The sequence below is a fragment of the Rattus rattus genome, chromosome 1 (genome assembly GCF_011064425.1).
Source record: "Rattus rattus isolate New Zealand chromosome 1, Rrattus_CSIRO_v1, whole genome shotgun sequence".
Classification (NCBI taxonomy): Eukaryota; Metazoa; Chordata; class Mammalia; order Rodentia; family Muridae; genus Rattus; species Rattus rattus.
In genome coordinates this window covers 29,669,335-29,686,907 of record NC_046154.1, presented here as the reverse complement: position 1 = coordinate 29,686,907, position 17,573 = coordinate 29,669,335, and the positions used below count along the sequence as shown (strand labels likewise).

At 48.6% G+C, this 17,573-nt stretch overlaps 1 protein-coding gene across 1 annotated transcript in view; it reads left to right on the top strand.

The window, feature by feature from the left end:
* Csmd2 (CUB and Sushi multiple domains 2) overlaps window positions 1–17,573 on the top strand; it is a 569,599-nt gene that overhangs the window by 457,483 nt on the left and 94,543 nt on the right. Inside the window, exons 29-32 of the mRNA XM_032897562.1 lie at window positions 2,405–2,592; window positions 8,679–8,873; window positions 9,683–9,799; window positions 12,166–12,279. Of these exons, the coding sequence (XP_032753453.1) occupies window positions 2,405–2,592; window positions 8,679–8,873; window positions 9,683–9,799; window positions 12,166–12,279 (614 nt within the window). The remainder of the gene's footprint in view (window positions 1–2,404; window positions 2,593–8,678; window positions 8,874–9,682; window positions 9,800–12,165; window positions 12,280–17,573) is intronic.

Here is a 17,573-nt window from a genome sequence, read left to right as displayed (position 1 = left end):
GATAAGTAAGGAGTGAGAGAGAGAGCAAACTGTGGTCAAGTCAGGTACTCAGAGCAGCCAGCAGACATCAACTGGGAAGCCCTTTTAAGGCTGCCAGCTAAAGTTCCAAATGGAGCCTGTCCCAGGCAGGACAGAGCGTCCCTTCTGGTGAGATGTTCAAGTGAAAGAAGAAATGGCAGCAGATAGAGATAGCATCATCCAGTCAGACACCCACAACATCATACAGAAACCAACCGAGGAAGCTAAGGCAGCTGCAGGCACCAGGTGAGCTTTGCTCCCTGGGCGAGCATCCCATGGCTGGACTTGGTGCGGTTAGATTTCTGACCACTCTCTTTCCCACTTTTATATAACTGGATAAACAACAGTGACTTCTGTTGAAAACGTCGCACCTTGAGAAGAGCTGGGTGTTCTCAAGGACACAGACTTTTTACCCCCAGGGTCTTCACTGTTTTGCCCTCGCAGTCACAGATTTAGGGGAAGCCCACTCCTTCCTGGAACGGACTTAGAGGACACTTCGAGCCACATCTGCTTGGATCTGAAATGTGGAGGTGGGGATGCAGCCCCACTTTGAGAGTCAGCTTCTCAGTGGGCTCAAACAGCTGGTGACAATCTACCAACGTGGTGCCCATTGTGTTAGCAGAGCACCCACTGCTTCCAGCGCTCGCTCTTTCTGGAAGGCAAGGCGTGGGTCTAGCATGTCCTTGGCACCAGACATGGTGCTGGGCATCCTGAGAGGGTTTAGATAAAAATTCAATGACGTGAAGAGGGTAGGAAGAGATACAAGCAGAAAAATGCTGGTTCTCCCAGGGTATGGTGGCTCATGCCTGCATGCCCAGTTCTGAAGCAGGATCGCAATGAGTTCAAGAGTTCAAAGCCATCCTAGGCAGCAATGTGAAACTGTCTCAAAAAGATAGATAGATAGATAGATAGATAGATAGATAGATGGATGGATGGATGGATGGATGGATGGATGGATGGATGGATGGATGGATGGATAGATAGATAGATAGATAGATAGATAGATAGATAGATAGATAAGAAGTCATTCCATAATTTGTGACCAAGACAGACTCAGCCAGAGCCTTTCTCTGAAGACTTTTTGAAAGAATAAGGAGACCATGTCACTCAGAAAAAGAAGGCAGCCCTGCAGTCAACACCAGAGTGGGAGGACTCCATGTATAGAGGATACTCATCTGCTTCCTAGACACCCACTCTGTTTCCCTTCTCACACTATCCTCTTTGCCACAGCCTTAGCCAGGTTATGGCCCCACTCTACACCACCTGTCTTGGCCAAAGGGTAGAAGGGCCACTTCATTCTCAGTCCTACTGAATGGTCCATTTCGGTGTCCCTGCCACATTCCAGGGGTGCCTTTGCATCAGAAATCTGTCTTCCGAAAACACATTTACATGTCAGCTCTTCTCATCTCTTTACATTTGATTTAGTAAAAATTGCCAATTTTGACACATGCTCAAGAACAGAATCCTGCATTAGAGAGCAGGCCAACATTTAGAGTTATTAACTACACCAAGCAGAGTTCCAAAAGGAGGAGTGAGCCAGTTAACACACACACATGCATGCACGCACGCGCGCACACACACACACACACACACACACACACACACACACACACACACACACACACACGGCATGAGACTCCACTTCTTCCTATCTGTCATTTTCTATTTCATTCTCTCTAGGCTGGTGCGTCCATCCTGCAGCCTATGGGCCTCCTGTGTCCCACCATAGCTGTGAATGTGGCCTGACACATTTGCCGATGACAACATCTTGTCACGATATCAAAAGCTTAGATGCCCTACAGGGATAAATTATATCCATGAACTCCTGTTCTCAATTAGAATGGATTTCATCCCACACTAGGGTCATGTAGCTCAGGGAGAGACATCTGAAGGTGATGCTAGGACCCAGGTGGTGACAAATACTGAAGATGGCTAGCGTGGGATGGAGGTAGAAAACGAGGCCTTTCCTGGTGACAGGTCCCTTCTTACTGGAGATGGCTCCCTGGATAGTTCTGTGCTCTTAGAAAAGTCAGTACAAACCAGTATGGCAGCAGAACAATGAAATCAGGCAAGCACCCTGGATTCATACCTGCCAGCTTTGCTCCTTCCTGCCTGGAGTTGGCAACTTGCTTTCCCTCCTGCATGAGCAAAGCCTAAGGTCTTTGGCTACAGAATTGAGAACATTCACTGACTAGAATCTTACTCCTGTGTCCTCAAATCACATTTTGTAACCTCTCTCCCAACCAGAATGTCACTAGAGCCTCATCCTCTTCAGTCTTTGGGGGGAGGGTACCATGGGATGCTGGGCTTGCTTTCTGGGAGGCCCCAGCGCAAGCCCCTGTTTGACCTCAGCCGGGGGTGGGTATGGGATACTTTTGTTCTCCAGATTTAACTTGGAGCCTGGCTATGATTTTCTTCACATCTACGATGGACGGGACTCCCTCAGCCCTCTCATAGGAAGCTTCTATGGCTCACAGCTCCCCAGCCGCATTGAAAGCAGCAGCAACAGCCTCTTCCTCGCCTTCCGCAGCGACGCATCTGTGAGCAATGCTGGCTTCGTTATTGACTACACAGGTAAGGGCCTGGTGGTAGAGAGCTCCAAGGGTGGGGCCAATGGGCTTAACCAGAAGCAGCAACATAGTACAGAAGGGAAGGTGACAGACTAGACCACAGAGACCCTGAAGAATATTTATCCTCCCTGTGACACACCCCACCCCAGATGGCCGAGTCTTACATATTTACATACCCCAGGGCTAAAAGAGCTAGGTACCATTTTTTTCTTTTTCTTTTCTATTTTTTTTCTGTCATCCTGCTTCTGTTTTCAAATCACTCTATCTTCTCTATTCTCTAGAAGGCTCATTTATAATTCTACTTCACTCTCATAATCTCTCTCAGTACGTGCCAGCTAACACCTTCCCAGTCATTCCCCCACCTTGTGAGGATTCATGTTGAATCTCAGGCTTCCTTAGGCCTCAGCCAGAATCTCCGAACATCTTGGGAAACTGACCGTGTTTTACTCCATCTTCTGTTGCTATAACAAATACTCAAGGCTTAGTTCCTTTAAAAGAAAAAGGGGTTTCTCTAGCTCACCGTTTTAGGCTGAAAGTCAAAGATTGAAACTGGCCTTCTGGTTGACCTCTCTGAGAGGTAGAGGGAGTGGAACCACAGTGGAGGGAACAGAACCACAGTGGAGGGAACCTATGAATCAGAGATTACATGGCCTTACATGGCCAGACAGAGAACAGATGGCTGGAAAGACTCGGGAGCCAGTCTTCCTGTGTCTGTAACTGGCCACTATAACTCAGAGGCCCTTGAAATTACCTTAATCATTTTCAAAGGCAGCGACCCCATGTTCTGATTACCTCCAAGGAGGCACCATCTCTAAAAGGTTTCACCAGCAGCTCAACATATTGGATACCCATTGTCAACCTCTGGGACATGCACACAAAGCCAAACTATCCCAGCTCATATAGACAGGGTAGCCTGTGCAAATCTAAATTCCTAGTGCTTCAACACTGGCGTTCTGTCATAGACTGGTTACCATCTGATGGCGTCTCGTTAGCCTTCTGGTTCTGCCATTCACTTTTGGAGTTAGGCCAGTGGATAAATAGGGGTCAGAAATAATAAATATTTAGATAATATTTCTCTGTCATAGCTTCTCAGCTCTGTCCTTGTAGAGCTAAAATGACCATAGACAAAACATAAAAGAATGGGCATACGCATGTGTTGAGAATTCACCTGGGGTATGGTGGGGGCACAATGTGGAGTTGGCTTAGGAAAAAGCTTGCATACATTAGGACCTGGGTTTGGATCCCAAAGCACCCACATAAAACCCAGGGTGTCAGAGAGACGACCCAGTGGGTAAGAACATATACAGGGCAAGCATGAGGATCTGAGTTCAGATCCCAGCATCCACATTAAAAAAAACCAGGCAGGGCTGTATACACACCTATGACCCCAATGCATCGAGGGACAGAGACAGGAGGAGCACTAAGGCTTGGCTAGATGCCAAACTAGCTTCAGCATCAACAGGAGACACTGTCTCAAGAGAACAAGGCAGAACATGGTAGAGTAGGATACCAGGGGTCTTCCTCTGGTATATACCCACACACGAGTGTGTACACATGCCACACACAAATGTGCATATAACACACACACACATACACACACACACACACACACACACACACACACACACACACAGAGTGTGTTTTGGGTCTGTTTGACACAGGCACTCAGCTCTGCCCTTGGATGCTATAACACCAAGGGGCAGAGCATAAAGGAGTAGGCATAACCATGTGTTAATAAAACCTCACAAAGACGGCTGCGGTCCTTGCCTGGCCAAGAGCATAGCCTGCCAGTTAACTGGATTGAACATTCATGTTTAGTACCTAGCAATCAGATGACCTTAGGCAGGTTATTTAACCACTCAAAATCCCCACTTGTTCATCCGTAAAGTAATGGCAAGAAAATTCCCACACAGCCAAGCTACAAAGCTCAATGATCCTGTGCATTGAAGCCGTTGGTACGGTGCCTGGCGTGTATCAAATACCCTGTGCTCTTCAGAGGTTATTAATAGTCAGGACGGTATTCTGGGCTCCCAGGCACTCCACATTTTTCTGCTCCATTAGTCTCCTTTTGACTTCGTCTTCTTCCTTAATTATCCCAGACAGCATTACCCAAATCCTAGCTCTACTTCTTCCTTGATTTGTGAACTTGGCAAGTTATTATCCTCTAGAACACTATCTACAATGTAGGCAGTAAAATTATGTTACAAATGGTTACTATTCAAAGACTGTATATATGTACATATGTGGACATATGTGCAGATGTATGTATATTACAGACTTTGAATATATGAAAGAGCACAAGGGTGCTATTTACAGGATCAAGATCATCCCCCAAAGCATACCTATCAGCTCATCTCCCTGGTGATTCTAAATTCTGTCAAGCTAATCATTAATGCTAGTATGACATCTGTCTTCTTTAAGGACCAATTAGAGCACCTGTACCCACAATTCTCCACATTCCCATCTTACAACAAGCACACATACATTCTGATATAGGGACATGTGTGTGTGTGTGTGTGTGTGTGTGTGTCTGTGTGTCTGTGTGTCTGTGTGTCTGTGTGTCTGTGTCTGTGTCTGTATATGGGTGTGCCTCTGTATGTGTATGTATGTGCCTGCCTATGTCTGTGTGTGTCTGTATATGTATGTGCCTGTGTCTGTGTATGTGTGTGCCTGTGTATGTGTGTGTTTGTACCTGCCTATGTCTGTGTGTGTCTGTATATGTATGTGCCTGTGTCTGTGTCTGTGTGTGCCTGTGTAAGTGTATGCCTATGTGTGTGTGACTCTGTGTGTGTGCCTGTGTATGTGTGTGTATGTGCCTGTCTATGTCTGCGTGTGTCTGTCTGTGTGTGTGCCTGTGTGTGTGTGCCTGTGTATGTGTATATCTGTGTATGTGTGATTCTGCGTGTGTATGTATGTCTATGTATGAATACAGGTGCATGAGGAGACCATAACTCACCCTCAAGGGTGCAGTCTGCATCCTTTGAAAGACTCTCTTCTAGATCTGTATCTCACCATGTAGGCAGGGCTGGCTGTCCAGTGAGCCCGCCTGTCATAGCCCAGTGCTGGGATTACAGGCACACAATCCCACACCCAGAATCTGCACATAGATTCCAGGGATTAACTTGAGTCCCATGTTTGCAGGGCAAGCACGTTATTGACTTGGGTCATGTCCTTAGCCGTCATCCTCCCTTTGTAACCACTCCCTGGAGTAGTTAAACATTTCGACTTTCATTCCAGGAGTTTACTTTTGGAAAGAGCAGGAATGGAGCTCATCTATGAAGACCAGAAAGAAGCTGTTTCTGTGTTGCTGCTTTGGGCAGCTTGGGTTTTACTTATGACCATGATGGTGATGGGTCGGTCATCCTGCTTTATTATTTACAGCCAAGCTCGGTCTGGCTGCAGGTCTATCTCTGATCCCCATTCCACCTCTCACTAGCTGAATGGCTTGGAGAACCCATTCTGTTCCTCTGATCAGCACATTCTTCATATGGCTCCTGGAGTGTGATTGTACCCGGCTTTGCCTGCCGAGGACAGAGGCGAGATGACAGATTCGGAGGGGCTTTGAGACTGACAAAGTGATATTCCTATGTGTGGGCTGTCATCACTGTTATTAGTGTAATAGCACTCAGGACGGAAAGCCTGTCCTCTTCTGAAATGTGAGCAGATGTGAACGCACGCTGACTCCTGGAGCTCGTTGGGTGGCCACGCCCCTCATTGTCCAGCCAGACAAGGTAGCCACAGTATGTCAGGCCCACACTCTGTACCACACACGGCCAGCCCTGGTACTAAGTTCTGAGGTAGTTGCTGGGGTTACAAGAAGACTGAGTCATTGTTCCCATCCTCCAGGAGTTTGGAAGTCACTGGAAATAAATGTCCTTGCCTTGCCTGTCAGGAGAATAGAACACATCATCGCAGAAGAGAACCAGATGTGCTGGACAGAAAGCTAAATTCAAGAAACCCACCCAGACAGGCTAACCTTGGAAAGAGCTGGTCATCATTCTAGCATGGTGTAGAAAGGGGTTGATAAGCCCCCACCCCAAATGGGAACCCATGGACGATTAGTGACCTCTGGATAAGGAAGGATCAGTTTTCTTTAAGGATTTGTCTCCTAATAGGTCAGCCATGCTCCTGGGGAAGACCCCATTCCAGGAGTATATGTAGTGCATAGATTTGAGTCAATGGGTTCATTCAATATAAAAAGTGAGAGGGACCTATCCAGATGTGGGGACATACTATGCACAGAGGCCTGTGTGTCTGGAGAAAGTCATCAAAGAAATGACAGGCAATGAAGTGACATCACAGGGAGAACAATAGGGCAACACCTGCAGGGCTGTGTAGGCCTGGAACGATTTTGTCTGCTCTGAGGGAAGCAGAAGGTCTTGTTTGCGTTTCCCATCTCCATGGCCAGTCCTGGCTGCCCAGGAACCTGGGATATGTGCTGGTCCCTGGGAGCTGTCAGTCAAACATGGGTTCCATCACTGAGCTTGGAAGAAGAAATGGAAAGCAAGTGCCACAGCTGACTCGGGCTCTGTGCGAGCTTGGTTTCAATTTCTTAATTTCAAACATGATTTGACTCATTCTGAATTTATGGGGTGACAGGTCACCACATCTCTGAGATTTGGATCTGATTCATCCAGTGGCCATTTCCTTGTCCAGCCAGAGCCTCAGGCATAAGAAAAGGTCAGAGTTGATGCAGGGGTCAGGGTGATGTACCGAGGGGGCACACTAGGAAGCCCAGGAGGAGCCCTTTGCCAGGCAAGAGAAGGTTCTCTGGGCCCAGCGAGTTCCAGAAATACACCCAGGACTGCTGACTGCTCCCTGCTTAGCTCTGTGGGGATGCCTTGAAGAGCAGGAACATTCGGAGGGTTCAAATGGAAGAGACGATGGACATGACAGGATTATAGACCCTTGGGGTCCTGCCCCATCACCCAACAGGCTGATTGGCAGCTAAGTGACAGCCTCGAGCAATGGCTGCCATGTATGTGTGCATTCTAAAAGGTACCCAGGTGACAGGGACTGCCCTCAGCAAAATTCCTCCCGAGCCATTTATCTCTGAACTCTGATATCTTCTCTTCCAGCTCTTGCCTCCTTAGCTCATTCCACGCCAGAGCCCTCGTGCCGAGGCGGCTAGCATGCTAAGAACCACACCGCATTCTTGCCCTACATCGACACTCTACCCAAAATCCCAGGGCCAGTGACATTTTCCCAGTGCCATTTGGCCTAAGCAGTGTGCTGTCCCTGCCTGGCTGACAGCCCTGATGACAGGTGGAGTAAAGGCTGCCTACCAGGATGTCCTGGGATTTCTATGGGCAGAAAGACCAGAGAGCTACTTCTCCTTCAGCTAGCCAGGCTCCAGCTGGTACTCTTAGCCCTTAGGAAATATTAAGCGTAGTCCAGAGAGGTGTCAAAAAGAATCAATGAGTTGGGGACATCCACAGTTGCCTATCTGGGCAGAGTGTGCGGCCACACAGAAAACTGTTCAATAAACTGGACATCACAGGGGTTTGGGGTATCCAACCAGAGGTGGGGGTGAGATTTTTCCACTTCCTCCCTGGTTCTGGGTTTAGTGCCCTTTTCATGAGCCTTGTGGAGCTGCTGTCAGCTCCACCCTCAGGCCAGCACAGCGAAGGAACAGATGAAGAGGAGAAAGATGGCCTCAAAGGTTGGCTGTTGCCAGCTATGTGGCTGGAGATAGGAAGCCAAGGAAACCTCGCCTATGCCGGCTGGGGTGAGAGCGGAGCCAGGGTCTGGGCCTGAGCACTGACCTTCTCTTGTAGTGTCCTCTGCCTTTCCCCAGGATGTTGGCAGAGACATAGGCTCACTACAGGCAGAGCAGTACTGTCCCCCAACTTCCGGGGAAGCCAACAAGGAGATAAAAAAGGATACCCAAGGCAGAGAACCCACTTCCTCTTCTGTGGGTCACAGCAAGAAGGGGCAGGGAGGAGAACTTCAATCCTGAAGACCGTTCTCACCTTCAGACATGAAGGGAAACAGACCAGGCATCTTGAGACCCTCTGTCCTGCTCATAGGTCACTGATGAATTCTCCCTTCCCCACCCCCTCACTCTATCTGTTTTGTTCTGTTTCTCAGAAAACCCAAGAGAGTCATGTTTTGACCCTGGGTCCATCAAGAACGGCACTCGAGTGGGTTCCGACCTGAAGCTTGGCTCTTCCATCACCTACTACTGCCACGGGGGCTACGAGGTTGAGGGTGCCTCCACCCTGAGCTGCATCCTGGGCCCTGATAAGAAACCGATGTGGAACAACCCGAGGCCAGTCTGCACAGGTGAGAACAGCCAGGACCCTAGGGGCTGAAGGACCAAGGGATGTCTTGTGATAGATGGTGGTCAGAAGGGTCTGTGGTGGGGGAGGAGAAGGAGGACATGGCCTCAGGGGTACTTCTGTGAAGCAAGCAGGCTCTGACAAATGGGTTTGCACCAAAGGGGAATGGCTTTATCATTCACCCAATGTCTCAATACCCCTGGACAGTCATTTCTCTTGAGTGTGCCTATTCCCATTCAGGTGGACGCTCAGCTGAGGCTTGTAGCCTGAGGTACATACCATGGAGGGGGGACAAAGGTGACCTTGGGTTTACCCTTGAGGCTGTGGGCATTCTGAGTGATGTCTGTGTAAAGTAAGGCCACAAGATGATCTATGTTGTCATCTGTGTGTCAGACTCCCCAGAGCATGGGGGCCACCCAAACTGAAAACTAATGAAGGGTCTGCCTGGGTCCATGGGAGAGGTCAGGACCAGGGCCACTTGTGGAAGCTGGCACCAAGAATAGGAACAGGCTGGCTGTGAGGTTCCCAGGAGGTAAAGTGTGGGGAAAGAAGTTCAGTAAACACCAGCGCCTGCACGCATCAGCCGTGGAACCAATGTCTATGTCTAGGTTCTACTGTAAGCCCCAAGCACGTGCCTTCAAGGAAGGGCTCAAGCCAGCATTAATGCCTCCAGGGCAAAGGCTGGTGTGTGTCCTTGGGTCGATTTCGGGGTAAGGACAAGTGTACAGGGCCAGAGGCTCAGGCTGGACTGAAAGACAAGCAGCTGATAAGAGGCCACCAAGTCACCAGGCCCCTGTCTGGCTTCTTTTTCAGCTCCCTGTGGTGGACAGTATGTTGGTTCCGATGGAGTGGTCCTGTCTCCAAACTACCCCCAGAACTACACCAGTGGACAGACCTGTCTGTATTTTGTCACCGTGCCTAAGGACTACGGTAGGGTTTTCTTGGTTTGCTTTCCTGTTTTCTGATTCCTTCCATTTCTTCCAAAATGGCAACCCCTTGTGGGACCTGGCAAGACAGCTTCCCAGGCAAGGCAACACGGTGTCCTGAGATACACCAGGAGGAGGCTTTCTGACCAGAGGAGAAAGAGAGGTGTTCACAGGCATGGAGTGGGCATGAGCTGACAATGGCTGACAAAGGCCAGGTGCTCCAAAACCCCTCAGCACAGCCGAGATTGGCAGGATCCAGCCTGCCGGGAGCCCAGCTGTAAATGGCCCTGGGAGCAGGAGGAAAGGAAGGGGGAATGGAGACTGCTTTGAAGGAACTGGTAAGGGAGGCAGAATGGGAACCCCATCCTTCTAGTCGCCCATCTGAGGAGAATCCAGGCGCTGAAAGGAGGAGGAGCAAGGAACCCATGAGGCAAGTATCTGCCCTAAGAAGTCAGAGAAACTTCCAGATCCCGAGACACCCAGGCTGAAGAAATAAAGATTGTCATCTTGACCATCCAGAGCAAACCATGCTACTCCTTCTCGAACACAGAATGGAAAGAGCAAAAGGCAGGGCCCAGATGCTTGAGTCATTCAGCAAGCGCTTAGTGCCACCCAGCAGGGCCACCTGCTCCTCTGAAGCCTGGCATCCCCAAGGTGGGAGACACTTTCCTGCCTCCGTAACTCCCAGGCTCAACCCGTCCACAACTCTGCCCCCTCAGCTCTGTGTGCGCACCCCACCCCACCCCCGCTGAGACAGGAGCTGTAGGCCTGCAGGATTCCACTGAGGAAAGTCATGAAACATTGTCCAGAAAGCCAGAAGCCCTTGATAGACAGCCAGTGTGCAGCGCTCTGCTTCAGTTGCTCTCGTGACAAGGAGCTCAGTCATTTGTCAGTGACCCAGTCTGGCCTGGCCAGCATCACGCAGCTAGAAGCTGTCCCTGAGGTCCACAAGCACTGGCTGCTAAGGACGTGGCGCTCCAGGGAGCTCCTCTTCCTCAGTAAGGCCAAGGCCTGAGCCCGGGGAAGAGAGGCAGACTTCCCCTCCAGGAAGGAGTGACTTGTCCCCAGCTCAGTTCTGACATCATGTCACCAGAGACCTTTCTGTGCTCCCCTTCTCGGGAATAGGATCACTCCACCATGCTGCCCCAGGACCCTCAGAGTTAAATAAAGCTCCTGAGACGTTCTTCTAGTTGCTAAGTGCAGGCTTGGGTGGGAAGAGGCACGAAAGCAGGAGCTCTGCATGCCCTGCTAAGCTCCATGGGATGGCAGCTGCGATCACCCAGTGCTGTACCAATTTTCAGGGTATAGGAATGTTCTCTCCCCATGTGCTTCCTCTCCTCCTCAGCCCGTATTCAAGACCTAAGATTACTACGGTGGCTGCTACATTCCACACTGCCGACTGTTTTGTATTAAGGAGTTTATTTGGTGGCCTGAGTCCCTCCTTCTCTGCCCCAGCACACAATATATACAAAACACACATAGCATATACACACATGACCTGAGGAAAATATATACAACATGCATGATGCATGTACACAAAACACACACACACACACACACACACACACACACACACACACACACACACACGTGTACTGCTTCCTATGAGCTGAAAATTCCAAGCCAAAGCACCTGTGGTCCCTTCTCAAATTAACACAAGGGTCTGAGGAACTCTTTTAACCTCCGAGCCTCTGCTTCTTGGTCTACAAACTATGAATCATTTCTAGGAAAGCCACAGTCAAAGAAGACTACACACAACTAGTGTGGTCCCTGGCACCCAATGGGTGCTGGGTGAGTGCCACGTCGTCTTTCAGATGAATAGGGTGGCAATATTGCCCAACTCTGTAGACTCGTTGTTCCTGCCTTGGGGCCTGTGGCTGCCCCCCACTCCCACACTTCTTATTGCCCAAGAGCTGGTATCCAAGGGCTGACCTGGTTGTCTGGGAACTTGAAAAAAAAAAAAGCCAAGTGTTCACAGGTTCTTAGGATCAGGGGGAGGGGGAGGAATGGAGGCTGTTACCAGAAACCCTTTCAAATCCTCACGTAGCTGCTGAAGCTACCACGTGGACAAGATTGAGACTGGCTCAGGCTGCCTCCACCCAGCCTGACCTTGGCTCCTGTGAATGTTGCCTTGAACCCTGTGGAGACCAGCCAGGGACTCCCCAGCTGTCTGTGTCCCTGTGCCCAGGGTTGTCACGTGCTAATGTTGCAGCAGAAAAGCACGCTAACTGTTGGCCCCTGCACCAGTAACTCCCTTCAGCTGCGCTGCTCAGGCCTAAAGCCAGCAGCAGACCTCCATCTCCTCCCCACGCCCCTCCACAGCCTGCCAGTCCTCTGCACTGAGGTTCCCATGCTTTGTCTCCTCCACAGTGGTGTTTGGCCAGTTTGCCTTCTTCCATACGGCCCTCAACGACATAGTGGAGGTACACGATGGCTACAGCCAGCACTCGAGGCTCCTCAGCTCACTCTCAGGCTCTCACACAGGTACCCAGGGCCAGCGAGGGATCGGGGTGGGATGGGGTGGTAAGGAGAGGATGGGCCATCCCAGGCCTATAGGTGAGAATGAGGCCCTATAAGCATCATGGTAAAAAATGGGCTGGTTTATAATCTGGACTAATGCCTCCACATCAGAAGGGCCACACGTAACAGAGGACACGTGTGTGTGTGTGTATGTGTGTGTGTGTGTGTGTGTGTGTGTGTGTGTGTGTATACACATACATACATGCAGGCTCATACCCAGACCCCATCTCTTCTCTTCACTACCAGCATGTTGTGCTTTCATTGAAGAAAATTTGGGGCCAAAGCAAAACCGCCATAAGGGAGAATCTTGAGTAAACAGCGCTCAGAAGTTGTCAGATTGCCAGGATAGAATGTGTGTCCCTCTGCTCTTCAGATGTATGCAGATCCTTACATCTTTTATTGAATAAAACAGTATTTGTGTTTCCCTGTAATGACTCACCGTGAACTTCCCTCGCCGCTGTGCAGCTCTTTTATAATGGGACGTCTAATGCGTCCTGGTGGCTCCTCCTTCAGTTACTTAAGATCTATAGAACAAATTCCCCGGTGCTGTGCATTTAGCCGCCTCTGCATTACGGACACTAGCTCGCCGCATTACACGTTCCTTTATACATGTCCCTGCCCGCACCTCAGAGCAGATGAGTTAAAGAATGCAGCAAGCGGGGCTGGAGAGATGGCTCAGTGGTTAGGAGCACTGGCTGCTCTTCCTGAGGTCCTGAGTTCAATTCCCAGCAACCACATGGTGGCTCACAACCATCTGTAATGAGATCGTGTGCCCTCTTCTGGTGTGTCTGAGGACAGCTACGGTGTACTCATATACATAAAATAAATAAATCTTTTAAAAAAGAAAGCAATGAGGTCATTGAGGTTTTTTATATAGGTTGTCAAGTAACCCTGACACAAACGTCTTGCAAAAATGAGGTAATTAAAGAAAAGTTACCAACTTGAAATGCGTAAATAGCATATCATTCTCTAATTTGCCTTTTTTATGGCCAGTGAGGTGGTGACCTTTTTTATAATGTGGTTATTGGCCCATGCATCCTTGTTGCAAATTTGGGTTGATTTTTTTTCCATTAGTCCTCATCTTCTTCTTCATGAAGCAGAGCGCCACATGGCTACGGGCAAAACACAGTCTATAGCATAGGAATCTTACACACTATGAGCACCCCCTTCCACTTTGCCATTTGCCATGCAATTTTCTTCAGGGTATGTTTTGATATCAGAAAATTAAATGCCCCTTGAGAGATCAGATGGATCTTTCTTCCTCTGCTTGTACACAGGGCAGACGGAGATCCCTCTGTTTTCCCATTCTCTTTGGTTCCGTCTCTTTGCCTCAACGCCTCTGGATCCTATTGTGACTTTTTCTTTGCTACAGAGACTCAAGCCAATTAATCAGCCGTCCTGATATGATTTTCAAAATGCCAGATTTACATATTCTAATTATTATGGGTATTTGGCTCTTTTCGGATACATTTCTTCCAAGTATATATTTCTCCCCACGCAGGTTCTGGTTATTATAAAACTATAATGGTGCTTGGTGCTTTAATAACTTGTTTAAAGATTTATTTTTATTTCACGTGTAGGGGAGTTTTAGCTGCGTGTACAGAAGCACACCACATGTATACAGTTTCCAAAGAGGCCAGAAGAGGGTGTCAGATCCCCTAGAACTGGAATTAGATGTGGTTATGAGCTGCCCTGTGGATGCTGGGAAACAAACTTTTAACTATAAGCCACCCTTCCAGATCTGTCATAATAACTTTAAAAGGTGTGGTCATTTAAAAAGTGTGGTCATTTAAAAGGTGTGATCATTTAAAAGGTGTGGTCATTTAAAAGTTGTGGTCCTTTTTAACTTTTTTGTTGTTTTTTTTTTTTCAGTTTTGTTGTTCTGTTTTATTTTTGTTTTGCTTTGTTTGTTAGCTTTCCGACAGGTCTTCCTACATAGCCCAAGCTGGCCTCAAGCCTCTCTCTCACCCTCCTGACTCCCAGGCATGCCATACCACAACCAGCTCTTATGACTTTTTAAACTGGCCATTCTTGCTTGCTTTTAATTTCCCAATATTACCTAGAAATACTTGTCAGTTTTAAAAACTGTATATGGCCGGCCCTACAGCTCAGCCGGTAGAGCGCTAGCCTAGCGTGTTATATAAAGGCAGGCATGTTCGATGCCTAGCACCACACAAACCAGTGCAGCAGTGCAGGTCTGCGATCCTAACTAGCACTTGGGAGGAGGAAGCACAGAGTCAGGAGTTCAAGGTTAGCCTCAGCTTCATTGCAGATTCAAGGTCAGCCTGGGCTACAGGAGACACTGATGCAAAACAAGAAAAAAAATACATAGGAATTATCTCTAGAATTTCACAAAATGTATAGATTATATTGAAGAGGGTATACGTCTTTATACTAGCCCTCGTCCCCATCCGGGAGTATGACGTGCCTCTCCGTTTACCTGGTGCAAACCGCAGGGGAAAACTGCCGCTTTCAGTAAGCGATAGTGATTTGTGTCTGTTGTTCCTTTCTTCCGATCTATCTCACGGAGGTTTTTAGCAGTCTTTATTGCTCTCTTATTATAAACGGGCCCTTCCCCTCCCTTTGTATTTCCTAGCGCCTCTCTGCTAGTCAATCCCAAGACTGACGTTCAGAGCATATTCCTCCTATAAACCCATTGGACCATCCTCAATAGCATTAATATCACAGACTAATTCTCGGCTGCTGGGTGAGAAGCGCCAACATTTCGATTACATTCCCTTCCTTGTTTTATTTCCTGCCCCTCGGTGGGTTTTCTTTTCTTTCCATGGTTCCCAGTCTGCCCAGGTAGATTGTTTGAATTTCAAAGCTAATATTTTATCCTTTGGTAAAATTCATTTCAGAATTTCTCTTCATTTTGGTGATGTCATTTATACAGTATGTGATATTTTTTTTTAACGTCCCTTGCTCCCGTGCTTACGTCCCCTGCCTCTGGAGCTCTGAGTTCATGTTCCCCTTCCCCGCTTAGCTATGCCACAGCTTTATGACGTTCTGTTGCTTTGGGGAATTCTTACTGCTCCAAATCGATCAGTGCTTCTGTGGAGTTTGTCAGTGTTTAGTTAACCACTGCCCTTATTTCATAAATCCTCTCCTCTGCTGCTTCTTCAAAGTACTGTGCTCCTCTCGCGCTGATGTCCTGAGCAGAGAGCACCACTGGTGCTCTTCCCTGTGCCAGAACGCACGTGTTGACAATGGTATGCTCAGTCCGCCCACGCTTACAGCAGTGGATTCATCCGGGCCCCGTGCTGCTCATGTCGATATACACCATTTGAGATGTACTACGTTAATACTTGTTACTCCTTTTTTAGCCCAAGAGTTAAGACTGTCCCTCCTGGGGCTAATGAGATGGCTTGGCGGTTTAGATCTCTTGTTGCTCTTGACGAGGACCTAGGTTCGATTCCCAGTGCCTTCACGTTTGCTCACAACCATCTGTAACTCCAGTTACAGGAAGCCAGACTGATTCTTGGCTGCTGGGTGAGAAACGCCATCGTTTGCCAGTATATTTGCTTCCTTGTTTTATTTCCCTTGATTCCCACCTCTGGTTCCTGGTCTATCCAGGTAGATTGTTTGAATCTCAGTGCCAATATTTTATCACGTGTAAGATTGAGATTTTTATGCTAATGGTCTTAGTAAAATTATTTTTAAGTTATAAATTCCTCACCCAAGGATGAATCTTGACGTTGACCTTTAGCCCTTACCTCGTTGGCAGTACAACTGGAGTTAGGGAGCCCTCCCTCGTACTTCTTCCTTGCTAGCTCCTGGCTTATCCCTTTCCGTTCTTTCCTTCGCCAGGGCTCAGAACCACAGCCCCCTCCCGCCCCCTTGTCACCTTGCAGATTCACAAATGCCGTCCTATGGCAGGGCCCGGGAACATCAACTTGCTTACAAATCAAATTACAAGTCTTGAGGGAAAAAAAAATGGGCAAATTGCTCTGTCTTAGTCCAGCATTTCCTATTACAGACAAACCAGGGTCCAAGCTGAGCCCTCATCCTTGCGAATCGCGAATGCTCTGCCGTCCGTGGGGCTTTTGTGTTTTCTTATTTAGAAAATTAAACAGCCCTCTAAGCTAAGCTCTTTTTTCTCATCCTGTCTGGTGCTCGGCCCCAACTCAGCATCCTGTCTTTCTTCTTAAAGTCTTTTCCTTCGGGTTTTCTTCCTTCTCTCTCTGGAGCTCCCCCATTTCTGCTTGGTGTGTGTGTGTGTGTGTGTGTGTGTGTGTGTGTGTGTGTCATTGTATTTCTCTCGAGGCTTTGATCTCTTTGTGTCCTTTTCCTGTAGATTCTGAGAGAATACCCTAGTTTCACGTCCACATCATTTCTGGATGTCTGCACAATCCACAAGCCACATCAGGGTGCCCCCACCCACGTGTCAGAGCAAGCTTCTCCTCCCTTCCTGCGTAGCCTCCGCCGACCTCAGCGTCTCCTCTGCCATATCTTCCTTGGGCATTGGAGATGCTGGGCTCCACTTAATCTTGTGCAATCATGGCTGAAAACCTCCCCTCTGTTCTCCACTGCAATTCACATGAAAGATTTGCTTTGACTTCTTGCAGGAGCCTCTTCCTTAGAAATTTCCCTGCAGCCGGTGATTTCTGTGCTTTGCCAGGAGCAGGGAGGAAGTATGCGTGTTGTCAGGACTGAAGTTATCTGGGTTCTGCCAGCCATCCCTGGGCTCCTCGTTCACAGATGTCAGGAGGACAGGAGACTGGGGTTCCCTCTGCTCATCTCCCTAGAGAGGCAGAGCTGGGAATGACATTGATAAGGAAAAGGGAGACTTTGTCTTCCCGGGGTTCCTTCTGCCTCAGCAGCCAGAAGTTACCTGACTCTTAGCTAGGGCAAATGATTCTGGGCCACATGGAAATCTAAGCAGGCTGAGCAAAAGATTCTCCCTCATCCCTGTGGCTGGTGGGCAGCAAGGGCTTTTCTAGAGGCATCAGGGAGTCTTCTCAATGATTCCCTGCTCATCTGAAGCCCAGCCCTCTCCTCAGTGGACATAGCCTGAAGCTCTATAACTCTCACTTCCTTTGGAAGATGGAGTCCCTAAGGTCATGGAGAAGTAGAATGCAGAGGGCTCATGTCACTGCCCATCGCTACATTGTACCTGAGCTTCTGCAGGAAGAGAAGGATGAGAAGGGCTGTATTTCTGGCTGTGGATCCAGCTGGTACTGTCCTGCCCCTCCATATGTATGACACCGGCAGACCTAAGCCCCTGTCTTATGCTGCTCTCCAAGGCCCTGTATCCC